The 20,414-nt window shown below is 34.4% G+C and overlaps 1 protein-coding gene and 1 non-coding gene across 2 annotated transcripts in view; one reads left to right on the top strand and one right to left on the bottom strand.

The window, feature by feature from the left end:
* Window positions 1-3,488: 3,488 nt before the first annotated feature.
* LOC128196618 (uncharacterized) overlaps window positions 3,489-20,414 on the top strand; it is a 37,390-nt gene continuing 20,464 nt past the window's right edge. Inside the window, exon 1 of the mRNA XM_052878105.1 lies at window positions 3,489-3,669. Within this exon, the coding sequence (XP_052734065.1) occupies window positions 3,489-3,669 (181 nt within the window). The remainder of the gene's footprint in view (window positions 3,670-20,414) is intronic.
* TRNAL-CAA (transfer RNA leucine (anticodon CAA)) lies at window positions 9,033-9,116 on the bottom strand. The gene has a single exon. It is a non-coding gene; the product is annotated as a tRNA-Leu (tRNA).

Genomic DNA, 20,414 nt, shown 5'->3' with positions numbered 1-20,414 from the left:
CATAAATAGATGTTGTCAGTAACATCCATCAGTAGATGTCTAATAGCATAACATCCATCAGTAGATGCTCTTAGTAGCATCCATCAGTAGATGCTTTCTCATCTGAATTTTCCTGCATCCATTAGTAGATGCGAATCCTTCTCATAAGCATCCATCAGTAGATGTTAATCTTTCTCATCTTCTTTGGCATCCATCAGTAGACACCTTCAGTAGCATCCATCAGTAGACGCTTAATCACATAGCATCCATCAATACACGCTATCATTCATCATCCTCATCATAGCAGCATCCATCAGTAGATGTTATCGTCTGAGTCCTCCTAGCATCTCTCAGTAGATGATGTCCAACATCCATCAGTAGATGTTGTAATTCCTGCAAAGCAAATTCAAATCCAAAAGAAAAAGTCAGAAATTGGGTTGCCTCCCAATAAGCGCTTGTTTAATGTCACGAGCCTAACACCATTAAGCACAATGTTCATATATGATGTTGGTGTTCCTTTTGCTTTCATCATACCAACTTATCTGCAACATCTTTAACGTCCTTGAATAAGGAGCCTCAATCTCAATAACTCCATTCTCTTTGATATTTTTAATCACTTCATGCATAGAGTCTTGGTGAACTAGTTTCATGACACTTGAAGGCTGGTGCTCAGCGCCCTTAATGGGGCGACCAGGCACACCATGCGACCTTCTTCAACCTTCTTCTCTTGATGATCTTGTACTCCTAGTACAAATTTTCGAATTTTATCCTGCAAACACTAAAGAACACTGCACTAGAGCATCCAATTAACACAAACAGATAAAAACTTAAAAAGATAAAAAGATGAAGAGATAGAAAGATAAAAAAAGACAAAAAGATAGAAAGATAGAAAGATAAAAGGATAAAAAATTAAAATGAAAAAAAATGAAGAGATAAAAAAATAAAAAGATAGACAGATAGAAAGATAGAAAGATAGAAAGATAAAAAGATAAAAAGATGAATTCATAAATACATGAGAGTGGATAGGATAAGTCGGAAACCCCAACAACATAATCATTCCATATTTTATACATCAATAGCCTGTGCATTCTTCAAGTAAATTGATCAACACTTGCATTCATATTTATTTTCTACATTATAAACACTATGATTTTGGTTACAAGTCTTAATTAATCAAGAAACCACATGAATGTCTAGGACATGAGTCTCTTGGGAAACGATACTTGGTCTTACAATTTATTATTACTTGATATGATTTGGTACACTTGCCGAAGTGTTAACAAGTTTTTGGCGCTGTTGTCGGGAACTCGTGGTTTAACTATTTTATTTGTGTGATTATTGATTAGCTTTGACTTGATTTTTTTTTTATTTTAAAAGTGTTTTTTAGGGTTTTGTTTTCTTGTGCATAAAGGGTATAATTCGGACTAGAAGCAAGAAAACATCAGAACCTCTTCTTGAAGGTTTGGACGAGAGTAGACGGAGAAGGAGAATCTGAACATCTAGAGAATTATTTTCTTCTCTGGAGACACTTTTATAACCCTCACCATAAAGATCTGACCAGAGTATTGAAGAAATGGCTGGAGAAAATAATGGCAGACACACTCTGGGGATGTACACCACTGTTGTAGGCCCTCATCACTTTAACAGCAATGCTAGGCCAAGGGTCAATGCTATAAATATGGAGGTGAAACCGACGTTGATACAATTGGTGAAGAGCAACCAATTTAATGGACTGTCTCATGAAAATCCATATCAACATCTGACAACATTCAACGAGATTTGAAACACTGTAAAGATCAATGGTGTGCCGGATGACGCTATAAAGCTTAGTTTGTTTCCTTTCTCATTGGGAGGCAATGCAAAGCTATGGTTAAATTCTTTCCCGGAGGAGAGCTTTACTGAATGGGAAGCTATAGTTTCAAAGTTTTTGAACAAGTACTTCCCACAATCAAAAATCAACAAGGGTAAGCATAAAATTTCTTCTTTCAGGCAAGGTATGAAGGAGACGTTAGGTCAAGCGTGGGATAGATATAAGAGTTTGCTAAGGAAGACGCCCACACATGGCTTTGATGAAGCAACAATAGTCATTCTTTTCCTTGCAGGTCTAGGTCACACACCAAGTTGATGCTAGATGCCTCAGTTGGAGGTAATATTAAGTGTAAGACTCCAGAGGAAGCTTTTGAATTGATTGACAACATGACTACTAATGATAACGAGATGCATAATGAAAGAGGAGCCCCACCTCAATAGGAGGGAGTTCTACAACTACAATCTTAGGATGCCTTGCTTGCACAAAATAAAATTATAACTCAACAGTTGGAAAATTTGACAAAGACACTCGCTCAGTTGTCAAAGGAGATGAAGAACGTTTCACAGGTTCAACAACTTTGTGAATTATGTGGTGGTGATCATATCAATGGTCAATGTGCTTTTCCAGTAGAGGCCCAAGAAGATGTCAATTATATGGGCAATCAATTCCAATACCGCCAAGGAAACTTCAACCAAGGGTGGAAACCTCACCCAAGCATGGGTCAAGGTCAAAATGGACAAGTTGGACAAGCAGGACAATTTAATAGACCACAACAGCTACCATCATTATGGCAACAAGTATATGAACTAAATGAGAGATCAACAAAGCTAGAAGACATTCTTCAACAATTTATGCAGGTGATTATCTCCAACCACAAAAGCACTGAAGCTGCTATAAGAAATTTGGAGATGTAAGTTGGCCAACTAGCCAAAAAGATAGAAGACAAAGCAGAAAAGCAATTTGGGGCTAACACTGAGGTTAACCCTAAGGAAGAGTGTAAAGCTATTGTGAGCATAGATGATGAGAGGGTGGAAGAGAGAAAAGAAAGATTTGAGTTAGAAAAGAGAGAAGAAAGAGAAGAGAGAATTTGTCAGGTTGAGACGAAAGAGAAAGAAAAGAAGAGGGGAGAGAAAAATTGTGAAAAATTTGAAAAAGTTCTTCCTTATCCTAGGGGGCGTGAAAAGATAGATAAAGAAAGACAATATGAGTGTTTTAAGGAGATCTTCAGGCAATTGGAGATTACTATACCTTTGACCGAAGCACTGCAGCAAATTCCTGCTTATGCAAAACACATGAAGCAATTCCTCACAAAAAGAGATATATAGATTAGGAGACTATGGATGAACAGGGAGATTGCAGTGTTATTTTGGAGAAACCACTTCCTCCAAAAGTGAAAGATCCACGAAGTTTTACTATTCCTTGTATTATTGGGAAGGTGAATATAAGGAAAGCATTATTTGATTTAGGGTCAAACATTAATTTGATTCCCTTATCTATGCTTGAAAGGATTGATGATCTTGAAGTCAAGCCAACAAAGATGACTTTGCTTATGGCGGATGGATCTTCCAAGAAACCCTATGGTGAAGCGGAAGATGTTGTGGTTTGTATAGAGAAGCTTAAATTCCTGGTAGATTTTGTGGTGATGGAGATGGAGGAAGATGAGAAGATCCCAATTATTCTTTGAAGGCCGTTTGTGAAAATGACAAAAGTAATCATCAATGTGGATGATGGGATCATAGTGCTTCAAGACCGAGAGGAAAATGTGATCTTTAATGTCTTCAAAACTGAGCAGCAGATTCAAGAGAAGAAGACTAATCATAAAGCTGCATGTGAGGATGCACCAGTGATTAGCTCTAAACTTGTCAAGCCAGTCATCAAAGGTAAAAATTGTTTCTTGTCATAGGTTAGGGAAGAAGAAAAATATGACAAAGGAATGGTGGTTCATGATGACTTATTGGATACACAATTCAAACTTGGCACGCCTATAAGATTCAAGAACAAGTTGTGGGTTGTGAAGGATTTTAAAGAGAATAGAGTGATAAAGATTGAAGCTATATATTCAAGACGAGTCAAGAAGGTGGACCGAAAGCAATTGATGAGTTGGTGTGGTGAAAGCAAGAAGAACACCAACATTAAAGATGGAACTTGAGCTTTATTGGGTCAAGCTAATGACGTTAAAAGAGTGCTTATTGGGAGGCGCCCCGGTGATTTGAAAACATTAATTTCTTTGAGTTATTGGTTATTTTGGTGTTGTAATTTAAAAACATTGGAACATTGTTGTATTTTGTTATTAGACTGTTATGGTTTAGCATCTACTGATGGATGTTAGGTGATAGAGTATTTACTAAAGGATATTATGCTTATACACACCTACTGATGGGTGTTGGTGAGAAAGATATGCATCTACTGAAGGATGTTGGAGGATTCATGGGTCAAACTCGTGATGTTAAACAAGCGCTACCTGGGAGGCAACCCAGTTGTCTGAATTTATCTTTGTGTGTTTTGATTTATTTCTGTTCTAGTTGCATTATAGGTTCTTCAGTGTTGAATGATTAAGTGGTGTGAGAGATTAAATGCATTGATTAAGTGAGAGTATGTGAAGTGAGTGAAAGATGAATGAAATTCGAAAAGTTGAGAGTTGAAGTTGAGTGAATATTGATTAAAGCACGTTTAGGGAAAGCAAGAAAAGAGGAGAGAATGTGTCACACTCACCATTTAGCGCCAGTTTGGGGCGTTGAGCGCGATTCTGCAGATTTGGGTTTTAAGTTAAAAATTGGGCTTAGCGTATGTTGGCCCATTATATGCTTTCTCTACCCTAGGTCTTGCCCTAGCCGCCCCATTCACTATTTACTCTTTCTAGCCACTTCAAATCACTCTCCACTTTCTTCTTCATCCCCCTCTCCAAAACCCTTTCTCCACTCATTTTTCATAATTCTTCCATCCAAGTTTGGGGTTTGTTGATAGCACTACTGTTAGGGTTTGGTTTCCTCAATTTCAGTTGGCATTCCTCACAAGTTGAGCATCTCCAACAAAGTACGTACATGAATTTTACATTCTAGGGCATTTGCAAGTATGAATTTGAATGAATGTTGTGGTCCAAACATGATTCTTGAGGAAGTTTGATATCTATGCATGATTTGTTGAAATAATCACTGTTTGGACCGATTAAAATGTTTGATTGATGATTGGAATTGTGAAAAATGCATGTGAGTAGCGTTTAAGGCCAGCTAGGGCTATTTTTTAAAACTGAACTGATTGGCGCTGAGGGTCCTCTAAGGGGCGGTCAGCGCGATTTCTGCAGAGTTGGTTTTTCTGGTTGTTGGCCATTTGTGCTGTCTGGTTGGATGTTGTTTGCTGTAGGTAACGCTGAGGGCTCCTGTTTTCACCTCAGCGGTGATAAGAAGACTGAGTTTGGATTGTTTTTTATGCTAATGCTTGATGATGTTCTTGTGGTTTTGTGAATTGTTTGTGATGCAGGGATGACTTCATCATCAGGGAAGAGAGTTAAAACCTTGGGGAACAAGAGAAAGGATCTGGAACGTTTCTAGTCAAACAAGTTCCTTTCTCATAAGCATGAGCGACACTTCCAAATAGTCCAAGATTGAAGGCTTTTGATGGAAAGAAAAGTGGGGTGGATACTATCTTTGGCCCCACAATTTGGAGAGGAAATAGAAAGAAGAGGATGGGAGAATGTAACTGGTTATCCTAAACCAGCAAATCTGTGAAATATTGACATGCAATTAATAATTAACTCTATGAGTGCACACTATACTAATGCATGTAAACCAAGTTCAGCAAAGACTAGAGTGAGGTACAATGCATACCAATGCACACTACGTACAGAGTCAAAAGAATGAAATTAAATAGAATTGCAGTAATATCACAATGATAACGGTTGAAATACCGTTATTTTTATACTTAATTTTGATATTAAAAACACCCTCTATGACTTAGAAACTAGCTTGAAATCATGATTTTGCTTAAGTTGTGAGAATAGGAGAGTTGAAGGTGGTATTGTTGGTTTTATGCTTGGTTTTCCTTATTTTGACAGGAATTAAGATGAATTGGATGAAGAAGTTAAAGTAGCAAGGAGTTGGAGTCAGGAAAGGTGGGAAAAGTAGCACATAGAAGAATCACAGATAGCGTTGAGCGTCATTTTAGGGCGCTAAGCACCAATTTAAAGGTGTAACCACTGTTTCACGCCTGTGCACCACCGTTGATCACCAGTCTGGTGTTGCAACCATTGTTTCACACCTGAGCGCCACTATTGAGCGTCACTTGAGTGCTGCAACCACTGTTTCACGCCTGAGCGCCACCGCTGAGCATCAGTTGAGTGTCGCAGCTACCGGTGAGCGCCATAAGTGGGGCGCTGAGCGCCAGTCTCATGGGTTGGACTTTTTGTGCACTATATTTAAGGTTCTGGACGACTTAGGGTTCAAATCTTTGGACAGAAGGAGGTGTAGAAACACTCTTTTCACCCCTTGGAGGCGATTTTTGGATGCAGAAGCTCTGATCTTTAACTTTTAGGGTTTTATCTTTAATTATTTTCCATATTTTCATCTACTTTCACCATGTCAATGGTGAACTAAACCTCCATTGTTGTTGGGGAAACGATGTAATCCTTTGAAACTCTCATGTATTGAATTGATTTATATTATAAATGCTTTACTTCATTAATTGTTAGGGTTTTTCCTCTACGCTCTATGCATGCTTTGTTTAATTCATTCAATTGCATGATTATTGATTTTGTCGATATGGACACATATGGGAAAATCTAGAACTGGGGAAATTCTCCCAAAAGCAATATTACCTAGACATAGGGATAGGAGGGTTGGTTGCCTTTAAGCTTCTGTGCGAATGTAATGCATAATTAATTGTTGGGGATACAAGACATTGTAAACTAGTAATTAAGAATAGGCTTTCTTCACCGAGACATCGGGTTTAAGGTAAATTACAAAGTGGTATTAACATTAATGAAGAAGATGAATTCATAAATACATGAGAGTGGATAGCATAAGTTGGAAACCCCAACAACATAATCATTCCATATTTTATACATCAATCACCTGTGCATTCTTCAAGTCAATTGATACACAGTTGCAATCATTTATTTTTTGCATTATAAACACTATGATTTTGGTTACAAGTCTTAATTAATCAAGAAATCACATGAATGTCTAGGCCGTAAGTCTCTTGGAAAACGATACTTGGTCTTACCATTGATTATTACTTGATACGATTCGGTACACTTGCTGGAGTGTTAACACACAACAACATGGCCTTACTATGTCAAGACATAACAGAAGTGAACAAGTAGAGGGAAAGGATGAAATGAGACTTCTTGAGTTCAGTCTTGATCTAAATAGGTTGAGTAATTTACTTCAATAAGGAGAAAATGATTATATGAATTAAGGGTCCTGCATGGAAAGTTTAATCAGCTTTAATTAGTCTTCCTGTTAACAAAAAATTATTCCACTTTTTTAATACACATAATAATTAATATAATTGATATAGACATCAATATTATTGAGGTGAAACATTTAATACTTTTAAATTTATTATATTTATTCTATTTTATCTTAATCAAAAATTGACTTAAGCATCAAATTATCTTTTTTCCAAATTATCAATAAAATGATTTACCAAACAAACAGAAAGACAACAAGAGCATGAACTACTGACAGAATCGAACCACTAGAAGAAGTTCAAAAGTCATCTTAAATTTACAAGAATAATTCTTTTCATATTTAGGTTTAGCTACTTTATTTATCCATCGATATGATTAATTATTTTGAACGGTTTTCAGTTTGAAAAGACATGACACAAGAAATTGAAAATGGAGTATGCTTTTACTGAAACATAAAATGAACAAAGTGGTTTACGTATAAACACAGAAACTTTTTTAAAAGTTTTTGTTCTGCATAGGAGAGTGTAGGATCGTGAGATGAGATATATTTGAAAAGTTCCTTTTGATTTATTACCCTCTAGTTATACAGATTTTAGTAAGATTAACTTGGAAAGAAATCATTTGTTGTTTGAGAAAGATATTTTAAAAATGAGTTTAGAAGATCTTCCAAACATCATATTTTGAAAAATTGTGGGCAGTGGGCACTGTAAAAAATCAATTTTTTACTCAACCATCCAAGAACATGATTAGTGGAACAAATAACTTTTTTTATTCACTAGTGAGTATAATTGACCATGGAAATATAATCAAGGTTGGTTACAAGTTGCATGATATAACTGTCCTCCACAAAATCATCCTTACATAACCTTTGTTATCTGAATTAGTCTTCGAAAGTTATGTGAATTTATCATAGTTGTCCATGACTTGTAGGGAATAATATGTACCCACTATAACATGAACAACTACGAAGACTTAATTTGACTCTCTTTTAACTTTTTTTCTGGTCCAATGACTGCATGTTTGGGAAATTTATCAACCAACTTTTGAGGTTAATTATAACAAATAAAAATATAATCTTCGTATTAATGAATGCTAAGCATACAACCTTTTACATACGAAGTAGGTAATATCGTATTCAAAAAGCGACATTTTTCGTAAAAACAATTTAAATTATAGAAAGTGTGAAAAAACTTCTTGCACAGCTAAACAAAAACAATTGCAAACTCTAACGATTTCTCTAAATATCCTAATAAAAATTTGACGTTTAATCTCAAAAGAAAAAAACTTGATTACATATAATACAAGAAAAAAAAAACTTCATTCAATATTTATAAATATATTGAAGAGAATATTTGTTTTCATTTGTCAAATAGGTTCATTGGCCAAATGACAAAACATATATCAAAAAGAGATTTCTCTAACAAAGTGTTAAAAGTTGTTTTTATATATTCATCAATTTTTTTAATAAAAGTCAACAAGTTTTTTTGGATAAAAGAAATTCTCTATAAAAATGGCTTGTGCTTCTCAACTAAGGTGAATCTTTGTCAAATGTTTTCCTGTAATTTATTCTCATGTGTTATTAAAATTAAAATTCTAAATAATTTAAATTGCAAATATTTCAAAGACCAAAATCTACACAAAACATATTATTAAATATATGTTCATGATATTGCTAAATGTAAGGATGTTTCTTCACATTGGACACGAGAAAAATCTTATTTTTAGACATCACATTAATAATATCTTTGTACATTAATAATAGAATATATATTAAGAAGGTTTTAAAACGAAAAACAAAATATACATTATAAGCAAAAAATTTGACAAGTTACAAAATGTCAGAAGTGGGATTTGAACCCACGCCCTCTTTCGAAGACCAGAACTTGAGTCTGGCGCCTTAGATCACTCGGCCATCCTGACACATGTTTTAATTAAAAGCATGAAATGAATATAAATAAATTTAGATAATCACTTAAGTAATATTAAAAAATTCATGTAATTAAAAGTTATGGATATGATTTGCTAGTAAAATCGCTTGTTTAATTTACATTCTTGCACTCGATTAATTATTCTAATTTAATTCTAAAGTTTTAGATAGATACATAACTTATTAGTTGGGTTTTAAAGTTTTCAAATAAGTCATATAAATTAGATGACTCGAAAATTTAAGAAATTAGATACATGTTTATTATTAATGTATTTAACTCTTTACAAGAAAAAATAATTCAAGTGACATTTTGTTCATCTTTAATCTTGCTCATTAGGTCAAAGTCAAACTACTTTATACTCACTTGAAATTGTTGTACTTATTTTGTAAGCTACACTTTCCTTACCATTATTTATGTTTATTTCTGTTGAAACCGTACAACCCTAGATATTCCATGCAAATTTCTTTTATCATTCATTCTTACGGTGACATAGTATTTAGTTTCTTAAGTTTTGAATGTTGATATATCATACTCTTTCAAACCCGATGCTATTTTGATTTAGAATATTTACATTTTGGAAAAATTATATAAATTGTGAAAATTATTTTTGTATAATGTGATAGGTTTAACATTCACAATTTTGAAAATGGTTATTGACCGTACTTCAACAAAATATAATGTAATTATTCTTAATGAGTCGATATATCTTGCAAAAATGTATTCTTTTCGCGATTTTTTCACATTATCCAGTATCTGTCTTTCGAGCCTTCTAATTTTGTCACCGAAAAACGAATGTCTGCAAAAGATTTTCTGACGCTTAAGTCAATATTTGGTTAGATCTCTTTAGTCACATCTGAATTAAATTCAAAAAATGAATATTAAACCATCATTAATGCACTATTTATAGGTTTACCTCATTGACCATGGGTCCATTCGAATGAGCCACAACTTATGATCCCATTGGTCCTAAGGTCCAATGACCAACTTACTTGTGAAACGAGGCTCGCTTTTGGCTAAGTGTTGTAACACTAGAGTACCCTTAGTAGACAATAAAAGATATCGATATGTAGTGTCCGGTATCCGATATCTGGCCTAGTTCTTCTTTGAAAGTGATACGTTGTTGTTGAAGCTATCAAATTAATACAACTTTACAAGACAACTTCAGTATTGCCAAGTTAGTAATTAACGAACAAGATAGGGTTAAAGTAACCCTGAATCGTTTCCTAATGAATACGGGGTTGTTTTTCAATACTTAACTCTTTTAGAGACTCTGAAAGGTTAGTAAATGCTATGCAATGCTTAAAAATAAAAGTGAAAAGTTATGCTAGAGAAATTAATGTTTGAAGAATGTTGTGAGTTTAATTGAATAACAAGTAAGAAACTTAGAAACAATTATAATGAAATAGGTTAATTCCACTACTTTTCCAAGATAGATTAATCATCGGTTATCCACAAATTATTGTTCAATTGATTAACATTCGAGTTTCAAATGAATTAAAGTACATTCTAATTACGTTGAGGGCGATCTTACAATTAATTAAAGTAGATTCTCAATCAAAAGCAAGACCTTTCTAGATTATTCACAATAAATTCAACCAAAGTACATTCTCAATTAAATCCTATTGTGTTTAATCATGTCTATTCTTAAATATCCTAATCAAACTAAATTTTAATTAATCAAAGTAAATTTTCAATTAGTTATTGTTAAAGTTCTTAGAACAAGCCAAAGTACATTCTCAATTAGTACCAAAAATCTGTTTAATCATATGAAGGTTCCTAAATTCAATCAAAATACATTCTCAATCAAACCTAAAAACCCTAGAACTAATATAATCAATATGCATATAGATTTAAACACCTTATGATAACTCAAATTAATAATCAAAAGAAACAAACACTTTTAACGTGATTGAGAGATGAAAGACAAAAGAAAGATAACTCAAATTAATAATCAAAAGAAACAAACACATTAATTTAACTTAACCTTAGAATCATAATGAATGGAGTGGAATACATGGTAAAATAAAATGAGAGGAGTGTTGAAGTTACTTCCCAGTAGAGGAGTCTAAGGCTTTGTTCACTTGAATGGATTTGGGGGAGAATGATTGAGGGGATTTGAGAGGATTTGAATGTAAATTTTTTTGTTGTTTATTTGACTAGATTTGGAGGTAACTGAGAGTGGATTTGAAAATAATTTTTTTTAATATTATATGCTTCTTTCATTAATTGTTAGGGATTTTCTCCTTTGCTAAATTGTTATATTTTATTATTTATCTGAGTATCGAGAGATATCTTCCGAATCACAATCTGGGGAATTTCTCCCAAAAACAATATTGGCTAGGGATGGCGATAAGAGGTTTGGTCGTCTTAAGCTTCTAATCGTAATGCATAATTAATTGTTAGGGATGCAAGGGATTGTGGTATAATAATTAAGGATAGGCTTTCTTCACCGAGGGATCGGGTTTTAAGTAATTTAGAGAGTGACGTTAACAATTTAATGAAGAAGAAGAATTCATATACGCATGAGAGTGCTTAGGTGAAATCTAAACCCCAATAGCATTATCATCTCATATTATCAATTTTATCTATTCATTCTAGTGTTTAGTATCAATTGATCAAATTGCATTCATGTTTATTTTTATTGCATTAGCATTCAAAACCCCAAAAATTGTTCTTAAGTCTTAATTAGCTAAGCAATTACACAATTGTTTAGTGCCGTGAGTCCTCTAGGATACGATACTTGGTCTTACAATTTTATAATACTTGATACGATTTGTTACACTTGTCGACATCATAAGAAGTTATTGGCGCCGTTGCCGGGGCTCGTGGTTTAAACTATAATTTTGTGTGATTCTTAACCGATTAGACTTTATCTTTAATTTTATCTTTTTATCTTTAATTTTATCTTTTTATCTATAATTTTTTTTATTTGTTGGTGCTAATTGGGTGCTCTAGTGCATTATTGTTTAGTTTCTACATGATTAAATCCGAAATATGTACTAGGAGTACAAGATCATCAAAAAGAGAAGAAGGCTGAAGAACGTCAAAGGGCGTCTAGTGGCCATTGAAGGGCCCTCGGCACAGGATGTCACGCATCACCGCCTGGGCGCCCCATTGAGGGTGCTGAGCGCCAGCCTTCAAGTTCCATCAGAATCTTTCTTTTTAGGTATGGAAGTAGAGAAGACTGGCAATAGTAGATGATGAAGAAAGATAATGAAGAGAAGCTAGTTCACCAGTGAGATACATGAATAGGTTATGGGTGATTAAAGCTATTGAGATTGAGGCTCCTTATTCAAGGAGAGTAAAAATTGTGACTAGGAAGCTGTCGAAGTTATGTTGGTGCGATGAAAGAGAGAAAAGCACCAACATCCAAAATCCGGATTGTGCTTAATAGTGTTAGGCTCGTGATGTTAAACAAGTGCTTATTGGGAGGCAACCCAGTTTCTAACTTTTTCTTTTAATTGGTTATTTGTGTGGTTTGGATTTGATTTTGCTTTGAAGTATAACAGCATTTACTGATGGATGCTGGAAAGCATCTACTGATGGATGTTAGGATGATTTAGATGAGAGCATCTACTGATGGATGTTGCTATGAAGAGGAGCATCTACTGATGGATGCTACTAGATTAAAGCATCTACTGATGGATGCTATGATGATGAAGATTCAGATGAGAGTATCTACTGATGGATGAGAGCATCTACTGATGGATGCTATGCTTCTAGACATCTACTAATGGATGTTACTAAGAGCATCTACTAATGGATGTTATGCTACTAGGCATCTGCTGATGGATGTTACTAACAACATCTACTGATGGATGCTACTAGATCATGATTTATTTTGCTTTATTTTTATGCTTATTTGAATTTTGTTTATTTTGTTTTTATTTTAGCTTGCTTATGTACTTGGTTTAATGAATTGTGATGTAATGGTTTGGTATGATGTGATAAACTGTTGTTTGTTATGAGTAATATTCTTGTGTTTTGCTCTATGATGCATGTTGAGTTAATGATTGGTGAGGCTTTTAAGCATATATGGCGTTTTCTCATAGTTTTGTTAAAAACAGATGCATGATTTCAATTGTGATTAATATGCTGGACATGATGTTTATTAAATTGTGGAACTTGAATTAACCGGTGAGAGGTTGGACTCTAGAGTTTTTGATTGATTGAATACTATTGTCTTGGAAGCATGATTGATTTTGCCTACGTTTCTATGATTAAACCTCTTGCATGCTTGTTACACATGATCAAGGCCATTTGTTCTTCTCCCATATAAGTCAATGCCAATATGTGAACCGATCAAAGAACAATGTTTTTTCTATCCTTTGAACCTTGAGCCTAAATTTGAAATTTGAAAAAAAAAATACTTTTTGAAATCCTTGCCTTGAGTTGAGTATAGTATTTTTATATGGTAATCGAGAATGGTTCAAGTTTGGGGTTGTGAGAAACCGGAAAGAACTTTGTGAAATTCATTAAAGAGCATTGAGCAAAACCAAAAAGCAAAAGAGAAGAAAATAAAGAAAAAAAAAGGTTAAGCTCAATGAAAGGGAAGTTGGGAATGAATTGAAGATTGGTTTCTCACATAAAAGAAGAAAGAGAGATTATTGTTAATGTGAATAAATGAATTGTGCACTCTCTTAACTCAAGGATTTTGTTATCTAGAAAAACCAATTTTCTTCTTAGCCCGACCTCAATTCAAGCCACAAAAAGTCCTTGTGATGATAACTTGCTTGTGAGTGTGTTTGATATGTGGTTGAATGAAAGGCAAATTTGATTCATGTGACATTGTGATGGTAGAGTGTAAGAGTGTCACCTCACTATACACCTTTGAGTTTGAGTGAAACACTTTTGAGTGCTTGAGTGAAACACTGTCTTTAGTGAGGAATAGTTCCATGCACACAGGGTAACATTTTGTCTGCTGGGTGATCACTCATAAGGTTGTTGCATATGTTGTGTATGTCTTAATTATGTGAGCACCATAAATGAAGCTTGATTGGCTAAAGCATCATTATATCTTGACTAATCTTCATATGGTGAGCAGACATGAGTGATTTACTTGTCCTAGAGGAAAATGCTTTTTGGTGTGCTAGACCATTGTAATATGATTATCTTTTTTAAGCCAAGTTACATTTTGCTTGAGGACAAACAAAGTTTCAAGTTTGGGGTTGTGATAACTGTGTAAAATACCATTATTTGTAATTCAATTTTGATATTAAATCAAGCCTTTTTGATTTAGAAGCTTGATTGAACTCATGTTTTACTATAGTTTAGTGAATAAGTGAGTAGAGGGTATGCTTGATGATTTTATCACTAAATTTCCTTGATTTTGTATGTTATTGGAATGATTTAAAAGAGGAATTAAAGTACCAAGGAGTTGGAATGCAAAAAAAGACGTAGTGTAGAATAGTCAAGCTGAAGCTGAGCGCCAGAAAGGGGCCCTAAGCGCCAGCTAGCAGGGCTGAGCGCTAGAAAGGGCGGCTGAGCGCTAGTTTTTGTGCTATTGGGGGCCTGGGCGCCCCACTTAGGGCATTGAGCACCAATGACGTTGGCCCATGATCCAATTTTGATCTATTTAAGGACTTGCATGACCTAGGGTTGGTATCTCTTGATGGCTTGAGCACATAAAAACATTTTTCGTCCCTTGGAGGAAAATTTGGGGATGTGGGAGCTCTCCTCTTTAGTTTCTAGGGTTTTTTTATCTCTTCCATTCCATTGTTCATTTAGTTTCTTCATGACGACGGAGAACTAATCTTATTTGTTGTTGGGAAGATGTAACCTCTAAACTCTCATGTATTTGAATTTGTTCTGAATTATTATATGCTTCTTTCATTAATTGTTAGGGGTTTTCTCCTTTGCTAAATTGTTATATTTTATGATTTGTCTGAGTATCAGGAGATATCTTACGAATCACGATCTGAATAATTTCTCCCAAAAGCAATATTGCCAAGGGATGGGGATAGGAGGTTTGGTCGTCTTAAGCTTCTGATCGTAATACAAAATTCAATATTAGGGATGCAAGGGATTATGGTCTAGTAATTAAGGATAGACTTCTTCGCCGAGGGATCAGGTTTTAAGTAATTTAGAGAGTGACGTTAACAATTTAATGAAGAAGAAGAATTCATATATGCATGAAAGTGATTAGGTGAAATCTAAACCCCAACAACATTATCATATCATATTATCAACTTCATCCATTCATTCTATTATTTAGCCTTAATTGATCAAATTGCATTCATGTTTATTTTTATTGCATTTGCATTCAAAACGCCAAAAATTGTTCTTAAGTCTTAATTAGTTAAGCAATTACACAATTGTTCAGTGTCGTGAGTCCTCTAGGATACGATAATTGGTCTTACCATTTTATATTACTTGATACGATTTGATACACTTGTCGACATCATAACACAGGCTAAAATCCAAAAATCTGTACTAGGAACGCAAGATCATCAGAATCTTTCTTTTTAGGTTTGGAAGTATATAAGAGTGTTAATAGTAGATGAAGAAGGCAGATAATGAAGAAAACTTGTTCACCAGTGAGATACAAGAACAAGTTATGGGTGATTAAAGCTATTAAGATTGAGGTTCCTTATTCAAGAAGAGTAAACATGGTGACTAGGAAGTTGTTGAAGTTATGTTGGTGTGATGAAAGAGAGAAAAGAACAATGTTTTTTCTATCCTTTGAACCTTGAGCCTAAATTTAAAAAAAAAAACTTTTTGAAATCCTTGCCTTGAGTTAAGTAGAGTATGTTTATATGGTAATGGAGAATGGTTCAAGTTTAGGATAGTGGGAAACCGGAAAGAACTTTGTGAAAATCTTTAAAGAGCATTGAGCAAAGAAAAATCAAAAGAAAAAGAAAAGAGAAGAAAAGAAAGAAAAGAAAAGGTTAAGCTCAATGAAAGGAAATTTGGGTATGAGTTGAAGATTGGTTTCTCATGTAAAAGGAGAAAGAGAGATTATTGTTAATGTAAATAAATGAATTATGCACTCTCTTAACTCAAGGAATTTGGTTGTCTAGAAAAACCAAATTTCTTCTTAGCCCGGCGTGTTACAAGCCTTGAAAAGCTCTTGTAATGATAACTTGCTTGTGAGTGTGTTTGATGGTATTTAAATGAAAGGCAAATTTGATTCATGTGACATTGTGATAGTAGAGTGAAAGAGACACTGAGACCTCACTATAAACTATACACCTGTAAGCTTGAGTGAAACACTTTGTTTGGTGAGGAATGGTTCCATGCAAAATAGTTTGACATTCTGCTTGGTTGTTGATCACTCATAAAGTTTTGCATCTGTTGTGTATTTTTTGAGTATGTGAGCACCATAGTTGAGCTTGATTGGCTAAAGCGTCATTATATCTTGATTGATCTTTTTATGAGAAGCATACATGACTGATTTACTTATCTAAGAAGAGAATGCTTTTTGATGTGCTTGACCATTGTAATATGATTATTTTGTTTGAAGCCAAGTTACATTTTGCTTGAGGACAAGCAAAGTTTCAAGTTTGGGGTTGTGATAACGGTTGCATATACCGTTATCTGTGATGCAATTTTGATTTTTAATCAACTCTTTTTGACTTAGAAGCTTACTTGAACTCTTGTTTTTAATTCAGTGGCGCTTAGCGCAAGGCCAGCGCAAGGCGTCTGGTTTCCCCTTTTTGGGGCCCTCAGTGCCACTCTACACCGCAGCACGCCTGGGCGCCCTTCCAAGGGTGTTGAGCGCCAGTTCTCTCACAGTTTCGCTTGCTTGCCCACACTTAGGGTGCTGAGCGCGAGCGACGTTGGCCCATGATCCAATTTTGATCTATTTAAGGACTTGCACGACCTAGGGTTGGTATCTCTTGATGGCTTGAGCATAGAAACACACGTTTTTCCCCTTTGGAAGTAGATTTGGAGATGTGGGAGCTCTCCTCTTCAATTTCTAGGGTTTTTCTATCTCTTTCATTCTATTGTACACCTAGTTTCTTCATGACAATGGAGAACTAATCTTATTTGTTGTTGGGGAAGATGTAACCTCTAAACTTTCATGTATTTGAATTTGTTCTGAATTATTATATGCTTCTGTCATTAATTGTTAGGGATTTTCTCGTTTGCTCTATGCTTATTATATGTGGCTTTCTTTGTTATTGGGAAATACCTAGAAACCAGGATCTGGAGAATTTCTCCCAAAAGCAATATTTCCTAGGGGGTGGGGATAGAAGGTTTGGTTGTCTTAAGCTTCTATTCGTAATGCAAAATTAATTATTAGGGATGCAAGGGATTGTGGTCTAATAATTAAGGATAGGCTTTCTTTGCCGAGGGATCGGGTTTTAAGTAATTTAGTGAGTGACGTTAACAATTTAATGAAGAAGATGAATTCTTATATGCATAAAAGTAAGGATGGTGAAATATAAAACCCAACAACATTATCATCTCATATTATCAACATCATCCATTCACTCTTGTGTTTTAGCCTCAATGGATCAATTTGCATTCATATTTAATTTTGTTGCATTTGCATTTAAAAACCAACAAAATATCTTTTCAGTCTTAATTAGTTAAGTAATTACACAATTGTCTAGTTACAATGCTGTCGCAACCAGAATCGCGACGGGACGACAATCCGAAAAATAAAACGGTTCTGAAAAAGAGATTTGGAGTCGCCACCATAGTTTATTCTGGAAAACTACGGAAAAACCATAAAATGATAAAGCATGGTCTGCAAAAATGAGATTCTTGGTTCGGGAGTCGGTTACATGTAGGGAAGGTATTAGCACCCTACAACGCCTGCCCTAAGGCAGTACCTTTAACTAAATATGCGAATATGATGTGGTTTTCAAAATGTTTAACTATCCCCTAAAATAAAACTTCTAAATAAACAAAATATATTTTTTAGTTTTTTGTGCCCGACAAGGATTGACCTTGCTCCTACGTATTCTCATTTAGAATGAGAAATCAGGGTTACGTAGTTCTTTTAGAAAACTGCTTGAAAATTTGTTTGAAAAATTGTTCAGAAAATGATTTGGATTTTTGGGAGAATGAGCCTGACAAGGACTGGCCTTGCTCCTACGTATCTCCACTTTTGGTGGAGAATCAAGGATCACGTAGTTCTGACCAGAAAGATTGTTTGTTTGCTTGAAAGTGTTGCTGTTTTTGGTTTTTTGAAGATTTTATATTTTTTTGGTATTTTTATGTAATATTTAGATTTTTTGCGTAATGAGTACTAGGCTGATGCGTACGATCGCACGAGCACTCACACGGCTTTTTCTTTGTTTTTATTGTTTTGCGTAATGAGCACTAGGCTGATGCGTACGATCGCACGAGCACTCACACGGCTTTTTCCTTATTTTTTATTGTTTTGCGTAATGAGCACTAGGCTGATGCGTACGATCGCACGAGCACTCACACGACTTTTTTTGTTTATTTTATATTTTGGGTAATGAGTACTAGGCTGATGCGTACGATCGCACGAGTACTCATACCGCTTTTATTACATTACATGTTTTTTACAGTTTTACATTTTTTATTTTCTTTTTATTAAGAAAGAGAGGTGAGTTGAGATATCTATGACATAAAAATATGAAAAAACATAAAGAAAAAAATTTGGTAGAAAACAGGATAAATTTATAGACTAAAAAAATGATCAAAATGCATATATAAATAGAATGAAGAGAAAATGTGTACCTTGTTGAAGATTTGTGTGATGAAATAAAACCTTACTCGTAATAAGTTGTGAGGAGAGATAGATTAATGGTGGAGAAGATGAATTTATAGTAAAAATATGGTATGAAATTTACTATGTTTGAAGGGAATAGGAAACGGTAAAGTGTGAGAGAAAAATGGAGTAGAGTTTTGGGATGGAATGAAGAGATTTTGAGAGAGAAGAGATGGATATTATGTAATTTTTTTTGTGAAGTGAAGAGAATGTAGGTATTTATAGAGTTAAGGATGAAGAAAGTTGATGAATAAAAATAATATAATAAGTTGGTGGAAAATTTAGATGAATTAAAAAAAGGTTAATAGAAAAAGTTAATGTGGAAAATAAGTGAAAGAAATAATATAAAAAGTTTGTGGAAAAATTAGGTGAAATAAAATATAGTGAATAGTAAAAGTTAATGTGGAAAATAAGTGAAAGAAATAATATAAAAAGTTGGTGGAGAAATTAGGTGTGGAAATTAAGTGAAAGAAATAATATAAAAAGGTGGTGGAGAAATTAGGTATGGAAATTAAGTGAAAGAAATAATATAAAAAGTTGGTGGAGAAAGTAGGTAAAATAAAATATAGTGAATAGTAAAAGTTAATGTGGAAAATAAGTGAAAGAAATAATATAAAAAGTGGGTGGAAAAATAAGGTGGAGAAAAATGGATAATAAAAAATGTTGATGGAGAAGATATAATTAAAAAAAGTAAGTGGAATAATTAGAAAAGTTGATATATAAAATTAATATGGAAATGATGTGAAAAAAGTAAATGAAAAAGGTAGATGATGTGGAGGGTGAGGTGGATGATGATGTGGAGAATGGGGTGTGATAAGAAAAGATGGGTGGTGAGGAAGTAAAAAAATGAGATTATTTTGGGCCATTGGATTGAGTGTTTAAAAGAAAACTTGGGGGTGCAAAAAGTAAAATAAATAGTATTTTTCATTTTTTTTTTGGTGTTTTTTTTTATTTATTTATTTTATACTCATGATGCAAATAAAATAAATCTACTAGTCAATCCGGACGAAATTGGGTGTTGACAGCTGCCCCTCTTTACTTAGATTTTACTAGATAATATGAAAATGTGAGATTTTTGTATTATCGGAGTAAAAGCTAAGTAAAGAAAGAAACACTAATTTCGTCCAGATTTCAAAATGAGCGAGAAACAAACAGGGAAATCTAAACAAAATGAACAAGGCTAAAAGAAATGAGGTGCAGACATTATTGAGGGTGTAACAACCCTATAGATGAAGTTGATGAGGTGTAAAAACCTCGTGGAGGGTGTACCAACCCTATGGAAGTGAATGAGGTGTAGAAACCTCGTGGAGGGTGTACCAACCCTATGGAAGTGAATGATGAGTTTGATTGTTGGTCTCGACCATTGCCTTGCAGAGGGCCGAGATGCCAAGGACAGAAAGTAAAATTGGGCTCGACCATTGCCTTGCAGAGGGCCGAGATGCCAATGACAGAAAGTAAAATTGGGCTCGACCATTGCCTTGCAGAGGGCCAAACTCACAGAACATAAATTTAAAACCTGGATTTGACCATTGCCTCGCAGAGGGCCAAACTCACAGAACAGAAATTTAAATTCGACCATTGCCACGCAGAGGGTCGATA

The sequence above is a fragment of the Vigna angularis genome, chromosome 5 (genome assembly GCF_016808095.1).
Source record: "Vigna angularis cultivar LongXiaoDou No.4 chromosome 5, ASM1680809v1, whole genome shotgun sequence".
Taxonomy (NCBI): Eukaryota; Viridiplantae; Streptophyta; class Magnoliopsida; order Fabales; family Fabaceae; genus Vigna; species Vigna angularis.
The sequence above is the reverse complement of the archived record's forward strand: the minus strand, read 5'-3'. Positions and strand labels throughout refer to the sequence as shown.